The sequence below is a fragment of the Schistocerca americana genome, chromosome 4 (assembly GCF_021461395.2).
Source record: "Schistocerca americana isolate TAMUIC-IGC-003095 chromosome 4, iqSchAmer2.1, whole genome shotgun sequence".
Taxonomy (NCBI): Eukaryota; Metazoa; Arthropoda; class Insecta; order Orthoptera; family Acrididae; genus Schistocerca; species Schistocerca americana.
The window spans coordinates 115,599,492-115,621,696 of record NC_060122.1 but is presented as its reverse complement, the minus strand read 5'-3'; the positions used below and the strand labels follow the sequence as shown (position 1 = coordinate 115,621,696).

General features: G+C 43.6%; 1 protein-coding gene across 1 annotated transcript in view; it reads left to right on the top strand.

Moving 5' to 3' along the window:
• The first annotated feature begins 1,275 nt into the window (after window positions 1–1,275).
• Window positions 1,276–22,205, top strand: part of LOC124614066 — a 34,313-nt gene continuing 13,383 nt past the window's right edge. Inside the window, exons 1-3 of the mRNA XM_047142900.1 lie at window positions 1,276–1,386; window positions 12,312–12,595; window positions 14,811–14,993. Coding sequence (XP_046998856.1) covers window positions 1,300–1,386; window positions 12,312–12,595; window positions 14,811–14,993 — 554 coding nt within the window. The 5' untranslated portion in view covers window positions 1,276–1,299. The remainder of the gene's footprint in view (window positions 1,387–12,311; window positions 12,596–14,810; window positions 14,994–22,205) is intronic.

Sequence of the window (22,205 nt, the reverse complement as noted above, 5' to 3'; positions counted from 1 at the left end):
ACTATTAACATTTTAATTTTAGCTCTGCGGAAAGATAATACATTTTTGTGCCATAATGATGCGCTTTCTTGGCAGGTGTATCCTTTATAAATTCATCAATCTTCCGGAAACGTTCACCAGGAATCACCGTGTTTGAACGAGAGCCAACCGACTTGCTTCTATTATCACGAGGACTTTGGTTACGACTTTTCAAATACCACAGTCGATCAACGAATTTCCTAGTTATCAGAAACAACGAGTGGAAAGTGTTACGACGTACAGTCCGCCGACAATAACTGAACAACGGAACAACGTACTTTAAGGTGTCTGATTTGATTCTGCGAGTCTTTGACTTACGTTTTGTTTGAATATCTTCATCAGACAAGCGTTTCTTAAAGTTCTTTGTTGGTTGAACATCGATTAGTCATTGGAGAAAAATATCTTTGCTCGTCTTTGAGACAGTAAATAACTTTAATACCAATCAGTTCCATCGATTTTTCAAGCGAGAAGAACCAAAATAATAGTACTAGGTAGCAATAAAAGCTTATTACAATCGAAAATTTGAGTATGTAATCTATCTGCTTGACAAAACAATAAAATATAACGATGATGATGAATTTTTGAAGTTTGTTGAAAGCGTAAACGTTAAGAATACACGAGTACACGTAAGTGCGGACAATTCAGATCTTTCATTAACAGTCTGAAAATTTACTTGCAGAGGTTTCCAGTGTGTCGAGCTTGAACAAGTTTCCCAAAGTGATTAATATGCTCTTTTCCCGTCACTTTTGAGTTCCTAATCGCTATCTGTTTATATTTATCAGGATTTAAAACACAAGCATCAAGTTGTGGACTACAAGTGACACGCTGGCAGGGAGTGTTGCGGCAGCAGCAACAAAATTAGGACGAAGGAGGCGGAACAGTGGGGGGACAGTGGAGCGGAAAGATTCCAACATCAGTGAGAGGTTCATTTTGAAAACGGCAGTTGACCCCTTTTCAGAATTAATACTATGCTTCTTCTCGACTACAACGCCCTGCGGCGATGAGATCTGTCTCATTTTTGTGAGGAGTCGCTGAACCGACGCTCAGAGAACCCGAATCCATTCAAAATACATTTTGTCAAAGAACTCGAGATGACCCATTTTCAGAATGATGATTCGTTAAAAATTAAAAATAGCTAGTAACGGTATTATTGAGATATATTGAAATGTTAACTGTATGTTCATTTTGCGAAAACTGTGCTAATACAGTGATAGTGACATAGAAAACGTTTATCTTTTCCAGTTCCTGGCCATAGCCGCCAGCGCTGCCGGTGAGGAATATATGGAGGCTGACGAATATATGGAATACGAACTAAAAGCGACTTGTTCGTATCCCAGTCAAGTTGTATGCAGTAATGACTGCTCACAGGTAAGTCATGCTTTTGTAGTTACAACACAATCAGTATTTTTATTTAACAATGATTATGAATACTCCTCAATGCAAACAACCTTTTCATAAACTGAGATTGGCCCGTTATCAAACTTTAGTTCTGTAACTACTGATAAGCGTATGATCTGACGCAAGTGGAGCGCGATTTATATCTGGTATATGACCGTATCTTCCCAGAGTGAATGTTTTCTTTCAGACTAACTGATGGTTATTATCTGGCGCTATATGAAAACATACATGAGATGACTACCGAAATGTCTTCCCCTAGATTATAACAGTCATTATTTGAGGTTACTGGTTTGCAAACTTACAGTGTAAAAGTCTAGTGATCTTGCATGGTGCTGTGTTGTACTGATTTTGTATTTTGTCACATCTGAAATGATGGCTCTAGTCTGTAGAGTTACTTTGTCAGCACTTGACAGTAAATACAATACACTGGACAGGCGCCCAGCGTCCGTTGACATAAGATCACACCCCCTCGACTGCAATCAGAATGAGGTAACAGCTACAATTCCTCACCTCAGTATGGAGTTGGTTATTAGAGGAAGGAGAAAACTTCTTGGTGTTGAAAACTACTTAAGTTAGAGTAGGATGCACAATAACATGAATCAGATGTTGTAATGGTCGGCCCTCGCTGCTCTTTCCCTAATGGATGGACTTCAAATAGGATTAATTTCGGTGTTATTCAGTCATTCTTTCCACTTACACGTCCTCTATAGTTATAAGATGTGCGGAGATATAAATGGGTGTGGAGATATAAATTGCGAAAGGTATGGAGAGTACAGATTCTGTAATCGATTTCGGTTCAAACGCTTATTGAAGCTAGCGTTTCTACGCTGACGAGCCAAAGAAACTGATACTCCTGGCTAATATCGTGTAGGGCCCCCGCGAGCACGCAGAAGTGCAGCAGCACTACGGGGCACCGACTCGAGTAATGTCTGAAGTAGTGGTGGAGGGAATTGTCACCGTGAATCCTGCAGGGCTGCCCATAAACCCGTAAGAGTACGAGGGGGTGGAGATCTCTTCTGAACAGCACGTTGAAAGTTATCCCAGATATGCTCAACAATGTCGATGTTGGGGAGTTTGGTGGCCAGCGAAAGTGTTTAAACTCACAAGAATGTCCCTGGAGCCACTCGGGCCAGCAGGACATTACGACACCCTACAAGTCTAGAATTGCTACAAAGTCCGTCGGAATGCGCAATGGACATGAATGGAAGCAGGTGATCAGACAGGATGCTTACGTACGTGCCACCTGTCAGAGTCGTATCTAGAAGTATCAGGAGACCATACACTCCAACTTGTCATGCCCCACACCATTACAGAGCCTCAACCTGCTTGAACAGTCCCCTGCTGACATGCAGAGTCCATGTGTTCACGTACACGTCCATCACCTCGATACAATTTGAAACGAGACCCGTCCGACCAAGCAGTATGTTTAGAGTCATCAATGTCGGTGTTGAGGGGCCCAGGCGAGGCGTAAGTCTTTGTGTCGTGGAGCCTTCAGCTCCGAAAGCCCATATCGATAACGTTTAGTTGAATGGTTCGCACGTTGACACTTATTGATGGTCCAGCATTGAACTGCGCAGCAAATTGCGGAGGGGTTGCACTTGCGTCATGTTGAACGATTCTCTTCAGCCGTCATTGCTCCCGTTCTTGCAGGATGTTTTTCCGGCCTCAGCGATGTCGGAGATTTCATGTTTTACATGATTCCTGATGTTCACAGTACACTCGTGGAATGGTCGTACGGGAAAATCCCCATTTCATCGCTACCTCAGAGATCTGTGTCCCATCGCCCCGGCACCGACTACAACACCAAGCTAAAACTCACATAAATCTTAATAACCTGCCATTGTAGCAACAGTAATCGATTTAACAACTGCACCAGACACTTGTTGTCTTATATAGGCGTTCCCGACCGCAGCGCCGTATACTGCCTGGTACAGGCACGCGTATTTAAATACGGAAATATTGAAACAGTTTCTTTGGCGCTTCAGTGTACATGACTTCGTCCAGCTCTATAAGATGGCTGTTTTGGCCGCCAATGTTTGCTCGTTCCCGGACCACCGGAACTGTGTCGCTGACAGCCAGACAGTTTTATAAGCAGCAGACGGCATTTCTCTTTCTAAATTTTCTGATATTGACGACGCGTTCCTACATAAGCGCAAACCCGCAGGCATCGACAGCAAGCAGTATAATTGTCTTGTAACGAAAACCAATTATCGATCATAATTGTTTGGAATACTACCGGCATCGAGTGCTCCAAACAGCTATAATTCCTTGGATAAGCAGCAACGCATGCATTCACATGGGTCATAATCTAGCTTGTGCATTGAAAATGTACAAATATCCAAGTGGTATGGTTATTAAGTTATTAGCGCTTAAAGCACTTCTTTTAACTATATAGGCTTTGAATGCAATTTTATTCAGATGGATAGAGAGAGAGAGAGAGAGCAAGGAGGGGATAGGAAGAGAAAGTGAAGGTGAACAGAGACATGAAGAGTTTAGGCAGAGAGATGAGCGAAGAGGAGATGAACGGACACAGGGAGGAGGAGGAAATGGACAGAGAAACAGAGAAAGGGAAGAGGAGGAGATCGACAGAGGAGGAGGAGGTAGATATGGACACAGAGATAAAGGGGCGGGGGATGCAGTAAGTGTGGAACCTCTGCGCACTAGTCAGGCTCCTTCCCCATCCGATGGATATAACGCACTGCGTAACTGTCTCGACGTCACAGCACCCTCGACAACAGCGATTTCTATATACTACATCCCCAAGAAATCCTCTGCTTTAGACGTCCGTGTGATTTCCGTACTGGAAAGGCGCATTAAGATAAGCTTGGAGGTGGAAAGCTAAGTGTGACAATCGCGAGTGTATCAGTAGTTCTGTTAGTGATCAATAGAAAAATGCAGTCGAGATTGCTTTAACTGACCAGCTGAGTAGCTGGCGTCGCCCAAGTATGTATATCCCTACCTTCTATTAGTCCATCTCCTCCGTCCCCTTCTCTTTGTTGATTTCGTCCTTCACCCTCTCTGTACATATCCTCCACACTCCTTTCTCTGTCCACTTCCTCCACCAACTCTCTTTCCTACACCTTTCTCAGTATATCTCCTCCCCCTCTAATTCCCTCTCCTCCTTCCACCTTCCTTTGTGAATCTCCTCCTTCACCCCATTTTGTCTATATTCTCCAACCCACTCTCTCTGTCCTTCTCTTCCTCCCTTCTCTGTCCATTTCCTCCTCTCCCCTCTCTTCCTCCTATGTTTATCTCCATCTCCACTTTTCTCTGACCATCTACTCTGTCTTCCTTTTACTGTCTGTCTCCAAATCACCCCACTCTCTGCCCATCTCCTCCTCTTAGTCTTCTCTGTCCATGACCACCTCTCCCTTTCATCTCCTTCTCCCTCTCTGTCCACCGCCTCCTTCCCCCTCTGCCTTTCATCTCCTTCTTTCGTTCTCTGTCCATCTTCTAATCTCCCATCTCTCTGTCTCCTCCTCTTCCCTTTCTCTGTCCATCTTCTTTATCCTCTCTTTATGTTCATCTCCTCCTCACCCTCTCTCTGCCTATCTCTTCCTCCCCCTGTCTATAACCATCTCCTCCTTTTTCCTGTCTCTATCTGTATTTTACTTTCCCCTCATTCTATCCATTTTCCCTTCTCCTCTGTCTGTCCATCTCCTACTCACTCCTCATATTATCTTTCCTGGCTTATAACAGACAGTTCTTTTAGCGAATTTCGGAAGGTCTTGGAACTTGTTGACGATTACTGTAAATTTGTCCTTATTTGTCCTGTTTCTATTTCATTTCGACGTCGGACTGACGTCACAATCTGTTTGAAATCAGCACACAGCATCGGCTGGAGTCTTCTTAAAGCGTTCGACACATTCCCGAAGAATTCGTTTCCACAATCACATACGTCAGCTTTCAACAAATGAATCATCCATGTATTACAAATCTTTCTCTTTCTCTCTCGCATGGGCTTCAGAGGCCTACTTGCTAATTATATTTTTTGAGAAGGTAGTGTTGGCTCTCCATTTCCCTCCAGTATCTCTTCATAATTTCACTGTGCTGATTTTTCGTCTTCTAAGTCCGGTTTAAACATGCTACTTCCTGTCTTGGAATCCATTCGTAGGTAACACTTGCATTGTAAAAATGAAAAAGAACAACATAAAAGAAGAAGAAAAGAAAGCATTGTCATTTTTACGAGGAGAAGAAAAGGAAGCATTGTCAAACTTATCGTGGACTAATTTGCGGAATCGTTTTCAGAAGGAGTCATTTTTCTGTTTTTTAGTGATTTAAAGCTCTTATTTGTGTGACAGTCATAAGACAACTCACCTCTCTAGGTCTTATGAATGGCATGAATTGACCCTTCATAATGACAATTATGAGCAATAACAACAGCTAATCTGCAACACTTACCTATTTACAAACACATAAATAGACCTTTGCAAATTCTTGGTAGAATCGGGGTGAAGTTGACCGTCTTTTGTCGAGCGGTACTTGCATGAACATACATTCGTGAATGCGACAAAAATGTGGACTAATGAACGCAGGAATAATGTGACACAGCGTACGCAGTAACAGAGTAACGAACTCAAATGTTGCCAGTGTCTGTATTAGAACTTACGAATTTGTCACGTAGGTCGCAGTTCTTTTTGTTGCATCGCATAGTTCAGATCGTAAGAGTTGTCACTGTGAAAATCCCGCAAGTGTATAAACGTAAGCTTGTAAGTTGTGTGAATTAAAGAAATATGGCCTGGATGTTTTGGAAGTGTTTCTCACAGAAATTTTAAATGGAAAAATATGCATTAACAAGGCTACCCGAATGTATAAAATTCCCAAAGCAACCATGGAAAACAAGATCCATTGTCGTCATGGTGAAACAGACGATCATTCAGGTTTTAGCACTAAAGAAGAACAGTGTGTGTATAACTCTCATTTCAGATTTATTTTTCAATTATTGATAAATTTTCAGGACAATTAAAGTCACTGTAGAGTCATAAACAATCCACAGCTATCACATAACCGGTGGGGTGAAGTTCACCGACGCAGCTTTCTTAAATAACTTTACGATCTGTTAGAGCAAAAGGTAGTAAAGATTCATTCCCAATGCTCTAAAAGGAAAACCAATGAACTAATTTCTTTCGTTTCAAACCTATTTGTGTTTTGGTTCCAAAGTCGCTTAACTTCACCTCATTTAACAGTATCTTCCTTTCGTCTTTCTTAGTTGTTGTCCAAGATATGCCTCCATATATTACATTAGTGGTAAGCATTAGTCTGTGTAAATTTAATTTTGTATCGTCTCTTGTCTTGCCACGCACTGTTGTGTGTATGTGCCACATATTATTTAGACCTTATATAATTTATTAGTGACATTTTTGTGTTCATAGCTTATATCACAGCCTAAGAGCCGAAAATGTGACACCTGCTCTACTGACTATTCATCTAGTACTGTTTTGGAAGGCACTGGATGTTTCCCATTAAAGGCCATTACTTTAATTTTTTTTACTTAAATATTTAGATAGTAATTCTCATATATTGCTAGCTGGAAGTCATTTTCTGTCTCTGGGTAATTATTTGGTCATCGACAAACGACGGAGTACCTATGTGTGTGTGTCCTGATATTAAACCTCACACTTTAACTTCCCGTTTCCACTGTCTATCAGTATTGTCTATGAGTAATTAACGATCAGCCCCAGATTCACACGCCTAGCACCAATCATCTATGACCAGAGGACTCGTTTATAACATGTGGTTTTGTATACAAACCTTCCTTGCAGATCAGTGCATTTATCAGTGAAAAGCATATGAAAGTCCCTATTGTAAATTCTTTCTCCGTGTGACGACTAATTTCTATTATATATATTATATATAGTGATTGTAGTTCCTGAGATTAAACTCCCTAGTCCTGTTTATCTGACCATACTTTGCATCTCTCTGGACTTGCGGCTGTTACTTTATTGCTTTTCCCGCCAGATCTATCTGATCGGCTAATAGCTCCAATCATTGCCATCAGATGTCTCTCCAAACGCCAATTAAATATGGAACAGATACAATACATATACTGCCCTCTCACCATTACTGCAAACAATAAATTATATACAGTATCCTTTCCCTAAATCAGTCTATATGTGCAAACCGTATCAAAATCCGTGACTCTAATTTCTACTACATATTGATACAGCAGATGAACGGCTACGCCCTCGTGTCCCTCATCTGTTGACCTTTATCTGTCCTATTTTTTTCTGTCCTGTATTTATTACAATTTCTGTGTACTGGTACAAACTCTTATTACTTCTGTTAAATGTCTCGCATATACTCTTTTTTCCATTATGTTCCTCACACCCAAACCTCCAGGTGTCAGACACTGGGATCGGTACCAAACATTGAGTGTCGATAGAGCATCAACCAAAAAACCGATTTAGTTCGTGCTGTGTGGTGTCGTCTAATAGAACATGTGTTAATGGTGATTAAAAGGAACACCAGAACTACAGAGTACACTAAAAGCAAATGTATGATCACTGTTTGCTACGGAATATTGTAGGTGAGTCGGTAGAGCGTCAGACCGTCGTGCTAAAGGTCCAGAGTTCGAAAGCCGACGATGGCGGTTTTTTTAAACAGTTTACACGAGCAATTGTTGTATGGGAGAACATTTATCTAACATGTAAAAGGACGCTTCGGAGATTGTAGCAATGTTCTTTTGGCAGCCTACGACTTTGTTAGTTGGAAGTAGCAAACCTATAGCGTATATTCGTACAGATTACACCACACCTACACTATGTGATCAAAAGCATACGGACACCTGGCTGAAAATGATTTACAAGTTCGTGGCGCCCTCCAACGCTAATGTTGGAATTCAGTATGGTGTTGGCCCACCCTTAGCCTCTATAACAGCTTCCACTCTCTCGCAGGCATGCGTTCAGTCAGGTGCTGGAAGGTTTCTTGGGGAATGGCAGCTCATTCTTCACAGAGTGCTGCGCTGAGGAGAGGTATAGATGTCGGTCGGTGAGGCCTGGCACGAAGTCGGCGTTCCAAAACATTCCAAAGGTGTTCTATAGGATTCAGGTCAGGACTCTGTACAGGCCAGTCTGTTACAGGGATGTTATTCGCCACAGGACGTACATTACGAACAGGTGCTCGATCGTGTTGAAAGATGCAGTCGCCATCCGCGAATTGCTGCTCAACAGCGGGAAGCAAGAAGGTGCTTAAAACATAACTGTAGGCCTTTGCTATGATAGTGCCACCCAAAACAGCAAGGGGTGCAAGCCCCCTCCATGAAATACACGACCTCACTATAACACCACCGCCTCCGATTTTTACTGTTGGCACTACACACGCTGGCAGATGACGTTCACCGGGCAATCGCGATACCCACACCCTGCCATCGGATCGCCAAATCGTGTACCGTGATTCGTCACTCTATACAACGTTTTTCCACTGTTCAATCGTCCAATGTCTACGCTCCTCACACCAAGCGAGGCGTCGTTTGGCACTTACCGGCGTGATGTGTGGCTTATGTGCAGCCGCTCGACCATGAAATCCAAGTTTTCTCACCTCTTGCCTAACTGTCATAGTACTTGCAGTGGATCCTGATGCAGTTTTGAATTCCTGTATAATATTCTGGACAGATGTCTGTCTATTACACATTATGACCCCCTTCAACTATCGGCGGTCTCTGTCAATCAACAGACGAGGACAGCCTGTGCGCTTTTGTGCTGTTAGTGAAATGGAAACGTCAAGGGACACGATCACATTGGAAACAGTGGACCTAGATATGTTTAGAAGCGTGGAAATCTCGCGTACAGACGTATGATACTAGTGACACCCAATCACCTGATCACGTTCGTGAGTTCCGCGGAGCGCCCTTTCTACTCTCTCACGACGTCTAGTGACTACTGATGTCGCTGATATGGAGTACCTGGCAGTGGGTGGCAGCACAATGCACCTATTATGAAAAACTTATGTTTTTGGGGGTGTCCGGATACTTTATATCACATAGTGTATCTATAAAAATGTACTCTATGGGTTCGCCACTTTCAACTAACGAAGCGAACGCAGATTCCCTAAAGAACACAGCTACAAACTCAGAAAAATGTTCTCCCATACAACAATTTCACGTGTAATATGTTACAAAACTCGCATAGAGTTTGTTTCGAATCTTTATCTTTAAAAATTTTTTTTTTTGTGCTGGGGGAGGGGGGGCGGGGACGTCCCATAACGCTGATCCATTCACCCAGTGTTTGTATTGCAGAGGGCAGATAACGCTCTCACCGAACACGCTGAGCAACCGCGCCGGCTATACTCGAGACCTTCAGTATGTCGATCTGACGCTCTACCACAGTGGTCGTGTGTTTTCAGGATGTATTCCCGCCGTTTTTCCATTAACTGACGTGAAATAGTAACACTTATTTACGCCATATTTAAAAGTGTGTGTTTTATCTACATCTACGTTATTACTCTCCTAGTCAAAATAAAGCGCCTGGTAGAAAGTTCAATGAACCACCTTCAAGCTGTCTCTCTACCGTTCCACTCCCGAACGGAGCGCGGGAAAAACGAGCACTTGAATTTTTCTGTGCGAGCCCTGATTTCTCTTATTTTATCGTGATGATCATTTCTCCCTATGCAGGTGGATGCCAACAGAATATTTTCGCAATCGGAGGAGAAAATGGTGATTGAAATTTCATGATAAGGTTCCGTCACAATGTAAAACGCTTTTGTTTTAATGATTGCCATTCCAATTCACGTATCATGTCTGTGACACTATCTACCCTATTTCGCGATAATACAAAAACGAGTCGCCGTCCTTTGAACTTTCTCAATATCATCCGTCAGTCCCCCCTGATACAGATCCCACACCGATAGCAATACTCCAGAATAGGGCGGACGTGTGTAGTGTAAGCAGTCTCTTTAGTAGATCTGTTGCACCTTCTGTGTGTTCTGCCAATAAAGGCACTGTTGGTCCAGATTGTCCCACTCCTCAACGGTGATTCCACATAGATTCCTCAGAATGATAAGGACTGGACAACGTGGCCCACCAACCAGTCTATCCCAGACATGAAACTTCCTGGCAGATTAGAACCGTGTGCCCGACCGAGACTCGAACTCGGGACCTTTGCCTTTCGCGGGCAAGTGCTCTACCATCTGAGCTACCGAAGCACGACTCACGCCCGGTACTCACAGCTTTACTTCTGCCAGCATCTCGTCTCCTACCTTCCTATCAGCGCACACTCCGCTGCTTGAGTGAAAATCTCATTCATTGTTATCCCAGACATGTTCGATAGGGTTCATGTCTGGAGAACATGCTGGCCACTCTAGTCGGACGAAGTCGTTATCCTGAAGGAAGTCATTCATAAGATGTGCACGATGGGAGAACGAATTGTCGTCCATGAAGACGAATGCCTCGCCAATATGCTGCCGAAGTGGTTAAACTATCGGTCGGAGGATGGCATTCGCATACTGTACAGCCATTGCGGCGCCTTCCATGACCACCAGCGGCGTACGTCGGCCCCACATAATGCCACCCCAAAACAGCAGGGAACCTCCACCTTTCTGCACTCGCTGGACAGTGTGTCTAAAGGGTTCAGCCTGACCGTATTGCCTCCAAACACGTCCCCGCCGATTGTCTGCTTGAAGACATATGCGACTCTCATTGGTGAAGAGAACGTGATGCCAATCCTGAGAGGTCCATTCGGCATGTTGTTGGGCCCATCTGTACCGTGCTGCATGGTGTTGTGGTTGCAAATATGGACCTCGCCATGGACGTCGGGAGTGAAGTTGCGCATTATGCAGCCTATTGCTTACACTTTGAGTCTTAACATGACGTTCTGTGGCTGCGCGAAAAGCATTATTCAATATGGTGGCGTTGCTGTCAGTGTTCCTCCGATCCATAATCCGTAGGTAGCGATCATCCACAGCCCTTGGGCGGCCTGAGCGAGGCATTTCATCGACAGTTCCTGTCTCTCTGTACGTCCTCCATGTCCGAACAACATCGCTTTGGTTCAGTCCCAGACGCCTGGACACTTCCCTTGTTGAGAGCCCTTCCTGGCACAAACTAACAATGCGAACGCGATCGAACCGCAGTATTGACGGTCTAGGCATGGTTGAATTACAGACAACACGAGCCGTGTACCTCCTTCCTGGTGGAATGAATAGAATTGATCGGCTGTCGGACCCCCTCAGACTAATAGGCGCTCCTCATGCACGGTTGTTTACATCTTTGGGCGGGTTTAGTGTCATCTCTGAACAGTGAAAGGGACTGTGTCTGTGATACAATATCCACAGTCAACGTGTATCTTCAGGAGTTCTGGGAACCGTGGTGACGCAAAACTTTTTTTGGTGTGTGTAATTGGGACCATGCTGATACGTTACCTCCATATTTAGCAAAGGGCCCCCTACGGGTACACAATCTTGACCGGAGTCCTTGCCTTTATTAAATGATTTACACTGAGGATATCTACTTCTATGTTTCTCATCTTGGCAGTTGTTCTTGTCTTTTATTGTGGAATATTTACTTCGTCTTCTTTGGTGAAGGAGTTTCGGGAAACCGTGTTTAATAACTCTGATTTAGTGGCATTGCCATCAGTGACTTCATCGTTGTTACCGCGCGTCTTGCGTCTGGTGTACTTTATGTATGACCAGAATCTCTGAGTTTTCTGCCTATTCCGAGACAGAGTTTCGTTTTGCAAATTATTAAAAGCATCTAGGATTGAATCACCAGCCATATTTCGAACTTCTGCAAAACTCTACCAACCTTGTGAATTTTGCGTTCTTTTAAATATGGCATATCATAACTAGAGAGCGTAACAAATTAAACAGGAAAATGTTCACCGAACGTGACCAGTGTTTCGAATGGGAAGTTTGTCTGAGACGTGGTGGAACACGGGACGTACTGTACACGTTTTCCTCGCTTGCAGGTCAACTTGTGCATGAGTGTGGATGGCGGCCTATCGCCCACCGTGGTGGAGACCTGTGACGTCAATGCCGGCCAGAGGTGCAGCTTCTCGCAGAAGACGTGCGTGGCCGAGGGCTCCTCCGACTGCCACAGCTTCGTCACCAACTTCACGTGCAACGACCTGGGCGCCTACCCCGACCCCTACGACTGCACCACGTACCACGTCTGCTTGCAGGGCGACACCACAGCGGAACTGGGCCACTGCGAGGACGGCTGGGCCTACAACGCGCTCACCAACGACTGCAGGTAACCCTTAGTCCAGTGGTTCCCGTCGTTTCTTAAGACCCTTACCCGTGACCGCAATCCGGTATTGGCTAGCATCCCCGTCCACCCCCCTCCCCCGCTATCTGTTGCACCCCATCCCCTACATTATTACCAACTTTAGCACCTAACTAAGCTGTAGAACTTTTCTTTGAACACTTTTATTTCTAAAATGATGAAATGATATTTAGTTTGTGTGTGTGTGTGCGCGCGCGCGCACGCATTCGTGGTGCAACGCAAGTGCTATCCACAATGCCTTCTCAGGTAAGTAAACGAACTTTCCACAGTGACAGCCACTTGTTGCGTAACATGCTTCCCTTGCATTGCTCCTCTCCATTGCGGCACTTGCTTGACCTGCAGACTGAAACCCCATTAAAAATCAAACAAGTTCGGACGTGTGTACTGTACTTACTGTTGCCAAATCACTTCATTGCTGCACGCCTTACTTCTGAACTGGCAGAAAGTGGACGACTTCAGGCTGTTAATGCTTTTTGTCTAACGACCGGCCTCCGTGTCATCCTCAGGGTCAGTGGATGAGGATATGGACGGGCATGTGGTCAGCACACCGCTCCCCGGCCGTATATCATTTTCCGAGACCGGAGCCGCTGCTTCTCAATCGAGCACCTCCTCAGTTTGCGTCACAAACGCTGAGTGCACCCTGCTTGCGAACAGCGCTAGGCAGACCGGATGGTCATCCATCCAAGTGCTAGCCCAGCCCGACAGCACTGATCTGAGGGAACCGGTGTTACCACTGCCGCAAGGCCGTGGGCTCACTAAAACTACTACTTCTAATAATAATAATAATAATAATAATAATACGCCTCAAAAAACTAAAGAGAGCCAATGGAAGAACCTACAAACTGTAGAATAAAAAAATTGTCCAAAAACACTAAAATTAGGCATTGTAATACAGTATTAAAACCCGAAGTCCTTTATGCCAGTGCCTGACATTCCACATAAATGGTGGCATACGAGTAGAAAACTTATTAAAGGAAGAACGTAAAGTCATCAAAGATATCAGGGCCAAAGAAAGCAGGAGAGGGCTAGAGACTACAATCTCGTCAAACAACTGAGAAATTGTCCAACCTTGTAGTAGACATTCGACAAAGGCGAATGAAATTCTATGGGCACGTCTCTAGGCTTCCCAAAACAAGACTTGCGCACAAAATTCTTAAATACTTAGAAGGACAAAGTGAATCAAGAACCTTCTCTAGCTTGGGCAGAAATGCTCTGAAGTCGGAGTTAGGGGAGCTATAAACAACAACAATTAGATGTTTGGTTTCACTAAATTCAACTGCCCTGCAGAACATTCAAATATGTGTTCAGTGCAGTGTCGTCATAGATCTATGAACTGAAATTGAATACTGTTTTTCTACGTACATAGCCACTCCCCCACCCCGCAAGGAACTCCTTGAGAAACAGCCAGCTGATCTGTATCGTGGTAAAGGAAGCTTCTTAATTGTCAAATTGTTTAAGTGGTGCTCTGATATACCAATAATTTTAGAGTCAAAATCTATACGCAGTTCGCTAACTTTATCTCTAATACCTCTTATATTTTGATGAAATATGCTAATTCCTTCCCTACTTGGAAACATTACATCCTGAGAAGGTGAGCCCATAGGTATACCTTCTGTAAGGAAGCTGACTTCCATCTAAAAAAGGTGCAGCTCTAACACCAACTACTACAGGAATTTTTCCATGAGTGACACCACCACCACCACCACCACCACCACCACCACCACCACCACCGCCGCCGCCCACTACATTGTCACCTATAAACTTAGTCAGTCATCGTGTACACTCTTTTCAGTAGTTATTTAATTTGATAAGCGCTTTTTAAACAGCATCGTTGCAACATTTCATATAAACAACTCTACAAATTAACACAGAAATACAGATACAGATATAGATATAAAATAGGTCAAAAACAGGTGTTACAAGCAAACCAATCTCTCGTCGGGAGAAATTTCTCAAGACAGTTCTTGATGTCTAGACACTTATGAGTTCGTCGCCAGGGTGACTAAGATGCTGTTTGTTAGATAAGTTTGTTTTATTTAAAAACTGTAAGAGTTTTCACATAAAAAATTCGGAGGCACTGCTTTTCAGCCCGTCCCTGTACTTACGGGTTTAGTTTAGTAAAGCCCTTTATTGTAATTCTGTCTGTAGTGACATTCGCTAATGCTCGGTATCAAACGTCCAGCCTTAAGACGACGGACCGCCCATGCGTGGAGGGCCCAATCGATGGCTGCACGTCACCAGCGCAGGTGGGCGTGGTGCAGGAGAACCCGGCCATCTACTACGTCTGCATCCGCGAGAATGGGAACCTCTTCCCAGACATGCGCAGGTGCCACCACGGGCAGATCTTCAACGTCACCACTGTCGGGTAAGTACTGAATGGGGCAACGCAGCGAGGAACGCCAGGAAAGAACCACGGTGGAAAACTTGATGGTACGGACATTGCACAGGGTGACCCAAGAAGAATGACCCGATTTTAAGTTGTAATAATACTGAGACAAGCGTCACTAGTAACTGAAACAGCGCTAGATGTAATCAGCATGGTCTAGAGTTTCAGAAAAAAATCCACTTGATGTCGCTACGAGCGCAGTTTCCTCAATGCCAACGTGCCTCAACATTAGATAGGGCGTACAGGACCGCAAGACCAGGCTTTACACCCTTAGCCCCACAGGAAGAAATCACATGCTGTTAAGTCGGGGGACCTAGGAGGCCATGTTAAACAATGTGTTTATGTTCGTCCCTTAACTCGTGACATTGAAGAACTAAAAACCAGAATATCAGCTGCTGTAGCTACAGTGACAGAAGACACCTTACACTCAGTTTGGGATGAATTTGACTATCGGCTAGATGTCGTCCGGGCAGCGAATGGAGGACATATTGAACATTTATGATGGATTTTTATAAATTTCTGTATTTTCTGAGTAATTTAGCATGTAATTTGTTGGTGTTACGCCCTTCTTCCTAATAAATAATTCTATTTAAAATTGGGTCATTCTTTTTGGCACACCGTGTACACTGGCTGACAAAAAATGTGAACCACCCAAAATGGGAGGAGGATACGAAATGAAACTTCACAGGCTGTGAGTGTGTATGATGTCATTTCAACGATTACAAAACATAGTCAGATTAAAAAACAACTTGCATTATGAGCGCACATATCAGCATGACATCCTCAATGCCATACTCTGTTCATCATAAGAATAAACCCGATGTAAACAAACACAAACGCAATGATTGGTCAGATCCTAATCACACGTACACTGGTGTTATTACGCTCTTGGAAATAAGTCCTACTTATACATTAGATATCTTAATATTAAGTTACGTTAAATGAAAGTTTAACACATTCTAATGTATTAACAGCCATAATCACACTTAAGCAATGTAGTTTTTACTTCAAAAATCGTGTGCAGTCACCGTCTCTGTACTGTTGTGTTCTGAGTAGCACTGTTAATACGCAGAATGAAAATGGCTGAAGCTGCTTCCCGCTCCGTAGTCAAACACGCCTGTGGAACACGGTTAAAAAGTGCCGAGAAATACGTTGTTCTTAATATTTTTCATAATTTTACAGAAAACAACCGGCAACGAAATTTTCCAAGCGATGCTATTTGATGTAGTTGAGATACAAATACAAGGGCCTTTATTTTTCAACCTCCGATAGGCTATAAATAAAAGATAAGTTCATACAAAACAATTATTTTATTACCAAAAGTTTTGTACACTTATAGTTACTTTTCAACATAACCACCGAAAAGAGACATTTACCGTACCTGCGGACAAGCTTTGCAATACCTTCATCAAAAAATGTTGCCGCCAATGATGTCAAATGACACTGATGTTGTTTCCAAAATCAGTTCAGGGAAAAGGTGAAAGTCACTGGGTGCCAGGTCAGGACTGTACGGCGAATGATCGAAAATGTCCGTTGAAATTGTTCAACGAGCCGTTGGGTTGTGACAGCAGGGTGTGGCCGAGCGTTGTCATGGATCAACACGATTCCAGAAGCCAGCATTCCTCTTCGTTTGTTTTGAATGGCTCTCCGCATACGTAAGGTTTCACAATAAGCAGCTGCACTGCGAGTGTTTCTGGGCTGCATAAACTCTACAGGCAACACACCCTTTTGGTACAAAACATGGTAGCCATCACCTTTCTGATGTTGAATGTATGTTTGAATTATTTTTTTTTGTGTGTGAATTTGGATGCATCCTTTCTTGTGACTAATTTTTTTCCGGTGTGTCGTACTGGATTCAAGTTTTACCTCCAGTAACAATCGATTTCAAATCAAGCAAACGTGGAAGAAAACATGGTGTAATGTTTACATTAGGTTTATACTTATGATGAACAGAGTACAGCACTGATTCTGTTGGGTATGCTGCAGGAAGCCATTGTACAGCAGCTGTGTGACAGCTTACCCCAGGAGTGGAGACAGAGTCCGTGACATCCAGGATACTGGGTGCCTATTCTATATCTTTTCGCCACTCTGCCGATCGTTTCGGTACTCAAGAGCACCGAACAGTCTAGTACTCGAATCAGAGCCCCTGCGTTATTCCGTATGCATTTCGGAAGCGTTACCGTTCGCGTCTAGAGAACCGAAGCGCTGTTGTCGGTTCGTGTCGAGCAAGCCAATCAAAAGCAAGCGGCCGCAGATCCGCGCATGCGCACTGCAGCGCGCACAGCGCCACGAACACAAAGCGGCTAGCAGACGACACAGGCGCGCTACTCTTCCAAGTACCGAAAATTGCGTTTACGTTGCCATAAGGCATGGCACCGCACTCCACCGAGCTGAGGTGCCCGCCTTCATCACTATCAGGCGCAGTATATCCATTTCCATGATTCTCAGTTGAAATGCGTAGAAATTTTTACAGTTTCCCTAACCGCATGTTTCCATGCATGCATAAGAACGATAGCGTATTTGACTGTATTCTGCAGATTGTTGTAAATGCCGCATTATGTTATCTTATTCTCATTCACACTGACACCGTGTTTTGGATTTTACGTTTCGGAAAATGAGTTAGAATAGTGTGTAGTACCACATTGTACTAATACATCTATAAAACACCCAAGAAATTGATTCTGAGAGTTTCAAAGAATAAGAAGACAAACTGAATGTGGTTATAACTCGCTCCTAGATATCCAAATGATTACGTAGACCACTTCCCTATATGATAGGTCAACGATTTGGGTCGTAAAAACAAAATTGAAAAAACGCATTTTCGAGAGCTCCTGCAGTCCGTCGAAGTTTATAAGATGCATCTCATCAATGAAAATGTTTCGTATATGGTGCTACAGTCTAAAGATATTACGGCAGAGATCTTTCATCTCTGTCTACTGTTGTTGAGGATTCGATCGCAGATAAACAGTTGTGAGAAGCAGGATTATGAAGATGACTGCTGCTAGTTACAATCCCAGTAATTTACGTTGTGCTCTTAGATTCCTGTCTAACCGCATACTCTGAAATCGCTACATATTCGGAAAAAATGGTGAGTTATTTCCGACAAGAAAATATATAAAGGTCACTGTCGGTTGTTTCACTCTCAGCAGTTTCATCTCCAGCAATTTCATATGTTTTTTAATTTGCACACAAATCACGATATCATTACTGAGGAAGTCCGCTCTTACATGTAAGTAATAATGAATATTGCAGAAAAATCTCAACTTACACGAATAACAATGTTTCAGGACGTATTACATATATGAAGCGGAAAAAAACAACCTTTTGCTCCCATTCGTGCGCTAAACACTTGGCCACGCCAAACGACATAAATGTAGTGCTCAATTCTTCTACTATTGCGTAGAGTAACGTAGGCTGGCTTCGTTGCCTAACGGTGATGCGTAAGTCATAAATGCGTGATAGTTGGGAAGGCTTCCAATATCAGGCTTCACATAATTGCTTTCCATGGTTATTTGAAAGTTGTAAACACGTTTTGATAGTTACTAACTAAACTATTTGTAGGAAAAAGTACACGAAGTCACTAGTAACGTCAGTTCCCACTCATGTAATATGCGTAAGCAGAGTCGAGGTCCTGGCGGAGGTTCGAGTCCTCCCTCGGGCATATATATATATATATATATATATATATATATATATATATATATATATGTGTGTGTGTGTGTGTGTGTGTGTGTGTGTATGTGTGTAGGATAATTTAGGTTAAGTAGTGTGTAAGCTTAGGGACTGATGACCGTAGCAGTTAAGTCCCATAAGATTTCACACACATTTGAAGAGCCGATGTCTTGATTTTTAATGATCTTATTTGCATAAAAATAAAACGTATTTTGAGAGAATATTGATCGAAAACTTTTTTTTTTTATGTTGTCATTCACAGCACCAATCTAACCTAACCATATTTCTAAGAAAGGAAAATAGTCTATCATGGACTCACTTTCCAACTGGATGCGTGCTCTGGTGATTCTTTAGTAACACAATCACTAAATCCAAAGCTAAAACCGCTAAGTATGTTTAAAATAAATTATAGGTGTACATAAACCACAGCTCACCGATCAACAGGACCACACCGAAATCCAAAACCTCTCGGTACAATTGTCGTAAATTCGGTGGGAACACCGTCTGGTAACAGATCTCAGAAGCTTACTGAATAGGATATTTCGATAAAGAAGCGAAAATGACGTCACTACCGACACTAACCTACTACACCGATCGGTATGAACGAAACAGAATAGGGCCCCAGGAGAGTTCACGCACGAAGTGGTCACACGCGTGTTCTATCTGGACACGCGGTTGCTTCCTAAACCGTGACGCCAGCTTTGCCTCTCCAAAACAACGGAAAAACGGGAGCTCTGTTCAGGCAGGCTAATCGTCGTCGACTATGCTCATCCTGGGTAGTGCAGTACCGCATTCCTCCACTGCATACAATGCGGCGCCATTTGTCGGCGTTCCGTGCTTCCCCGGTTATGGCACCGAGCCAAACGCAGGTGTTTGGATGTGGTGTTTCCATGCCTTACGCGGCAACTCCCCAGTCTGGCTTCTGCTAACCTCAGACCAGTCGTGCGGGATAACACACGATATTGCAGGAGTGAATTGCTTGCTTGGCGCGGAATACGGCGAGGCTCCCTAGTACATCATACACGGCAAGCCACCTAATGGCGTGTAGCGGAGGCTACTTTCGGTTCCACTATCTCATCCCTCGAACCCTGTTCCACTCGCGAACAGTGCGTGGAAAGAATAATTGTCGGTAAGCCTCAGTGTTGGCTCTAATTTCTCGAACTTTCTCCGCAGTCAGTACGCGACATGTGTGTGGGGGGAAGTAAAAATATGTTGTCCGAATCGTCCTGAAAAGTGCTGCTCCGAAATTTCAGCAGTAAATCTCCCCGTCATGCACAGCGCCTCTCTTGTAACGTCTGTCAACCGCTCTCTCGCCAGCTAAACGATCCCGTGACGAAAGGCGCGGCTCTCCGTTGGATCTTCTCTATCTCGTCTATCATCCCTACCTGATAGAGATCAGGGATAGATTAACAATGCTCGAGAATCGGGCGAACAAGCGCCTTTTCAGCCACTTCTTTCGTGGATGAGTTAGATTTCCTTAAGATTCTTCCGATAAATTTGAGTCTGGTGTCTGCTTTTTCCCACTGTCTGTTTCATGTGGTCATTCCACTTAAGGTCGTTCTGGATAGTTATACCCAGATATTTTAAAGCAGATGCTGTCTCCAGCTGTTTGTCATCAATAGTGCAGCTGTACAGTAGTGGATTTCTTTTCCAATATATGCGCAATATGTTGCATTTATTTACGTTCCAAATCAACTACCGGAGCATTAATTCTGTGCAGGTCATTCTGTCGATTCTTACCATTTTCTGGCGTTGCTACTTTGGTATAGACAACTGAATTATCTGCGAATAGCCTTGAAGCATCCGATGCTTTCTAGTAGATCATTTATACTTATTCTAAACAGAAACGGTCTTATCAGATTTCCCTGTGGTACTCCGGATTTTACCTTTAGATCTGTCTATTTTCTTAATTCGTCTGGAGCCCCATCCGCTTCCTGTAAAGGCTGGCGACGAATGTCAACACACAATAAATAACCCAAGTTCCGTATGTCAGTATCTGTTTTAAACCTGTAGACATGTCGACTTTCGTGCCTACGAACTATGATTTGCGGACAGCATTGGATTTCTGTAATCATTTGAAGAAAACTGCTGCAGAATCGCATGGAATGCTTGTCGAAACTTTCGGTGAACATGTTCTTGGGAAAACGTCGTGTTTCGAGTGGTTCAACAAATTCAGACGTTGTGATCTCGACGTGAGAAACGATGAGCGCGGGAAGCCAGCGAAAACGGTCGAAGACAACGAATTGCATACAATAACTGTATGGAAATGATACTCAGGTTCAACGGGAACGCGCGGAACAATTGAATATGACGCAGAAAGCTTCGGTTGAAAGTTATGGGAAAGGCGCAGAAAGTGCGAAAATGGGTTCCGCACGAACTGAACGAAGGACAGCAAGCAAATCGAAAGAGCACTTGCGAAATGCTGCTCGCGAGATACGAAAGAAAGTCGTGTCTCCGTCGAATAGTGACAGGTGATAAAAAATGGACATCTTTTATCCTAAGCATTGTAAATCATGGGTGAATCCAGGCAAACCATCGACTTGCACTGCAAGACCAAACTGCCTCGGAAAGAAAACAATGCTCTGTGTTTGGTGGGATCAGAAGGGTGTCATCTAGTATGAGCTGCTAAAACCTGGTGAAACTCTTAACACTGAATGCTGCCAACAGCAAATGATCGATATAAATCGTGCATTACCTGAAAACCGACCGGAATATGGAAAAAGGCAACACAGACTCATATTGCTCCATGATAACGCCCCATCATACGCAGCAAAACGGGTAATGGAAACGATCGGGGCCTTCAGTTGGGAAATACTAGGGCATGCGACTTGTTCTCCAGACTTGGCTCCGTCCGATTGTCATCTATTTGCATCACTGGGACACGCCTTCACTGAACACCGCTTCACTTCGTATGAAAACATACGAAAATTGCTCGCTGACTGGTTCGCTTCAAAAGAAGAACTGTTTGTTTTCTTTGTTTCTTTTTTTTTTGCGTGGCATTCATAGCCTGCCGGAGAGGTGGAAGAAATGTATAAATAACAATGGAGATTATTTTGTATAAAATATTGTTTATCGATTTCAAGCAACAGACGTGTAGTTACTGCAACCAAATTGCGTTTTCATACTTCTACACCTGGTATAACACTGCTGTGAAGGATACGAAGATGCCGCGTCCTCGTATGAGACGATCATTCGATATCTGACGCTGTTCACGGACGCTCTAATGTAGGGTCAGTATGGAGCTCGAGGGGCTAACAGCATTAGTGGTACCACGTGTCTCCATTTTTTGGGAGACATTAGTGGCGCTTTCAAGGTTCTATGAGAAAGTTCTACTATTCCATTACTAGTAGGCTGGTATCTGGTTGTGTAGTATCGTTGGAATCGTCACAGTCTGCCAAGCTCCAGGAACAGAGTCGATTCAAACTGGCGTCCTTAATCTGTGTGTAAAATGGAGAGGGAACGAACACAAACATCTTTGCTTTAGGTTACTTTTTCTGATTCCTAGTAGCACCAAAGTAT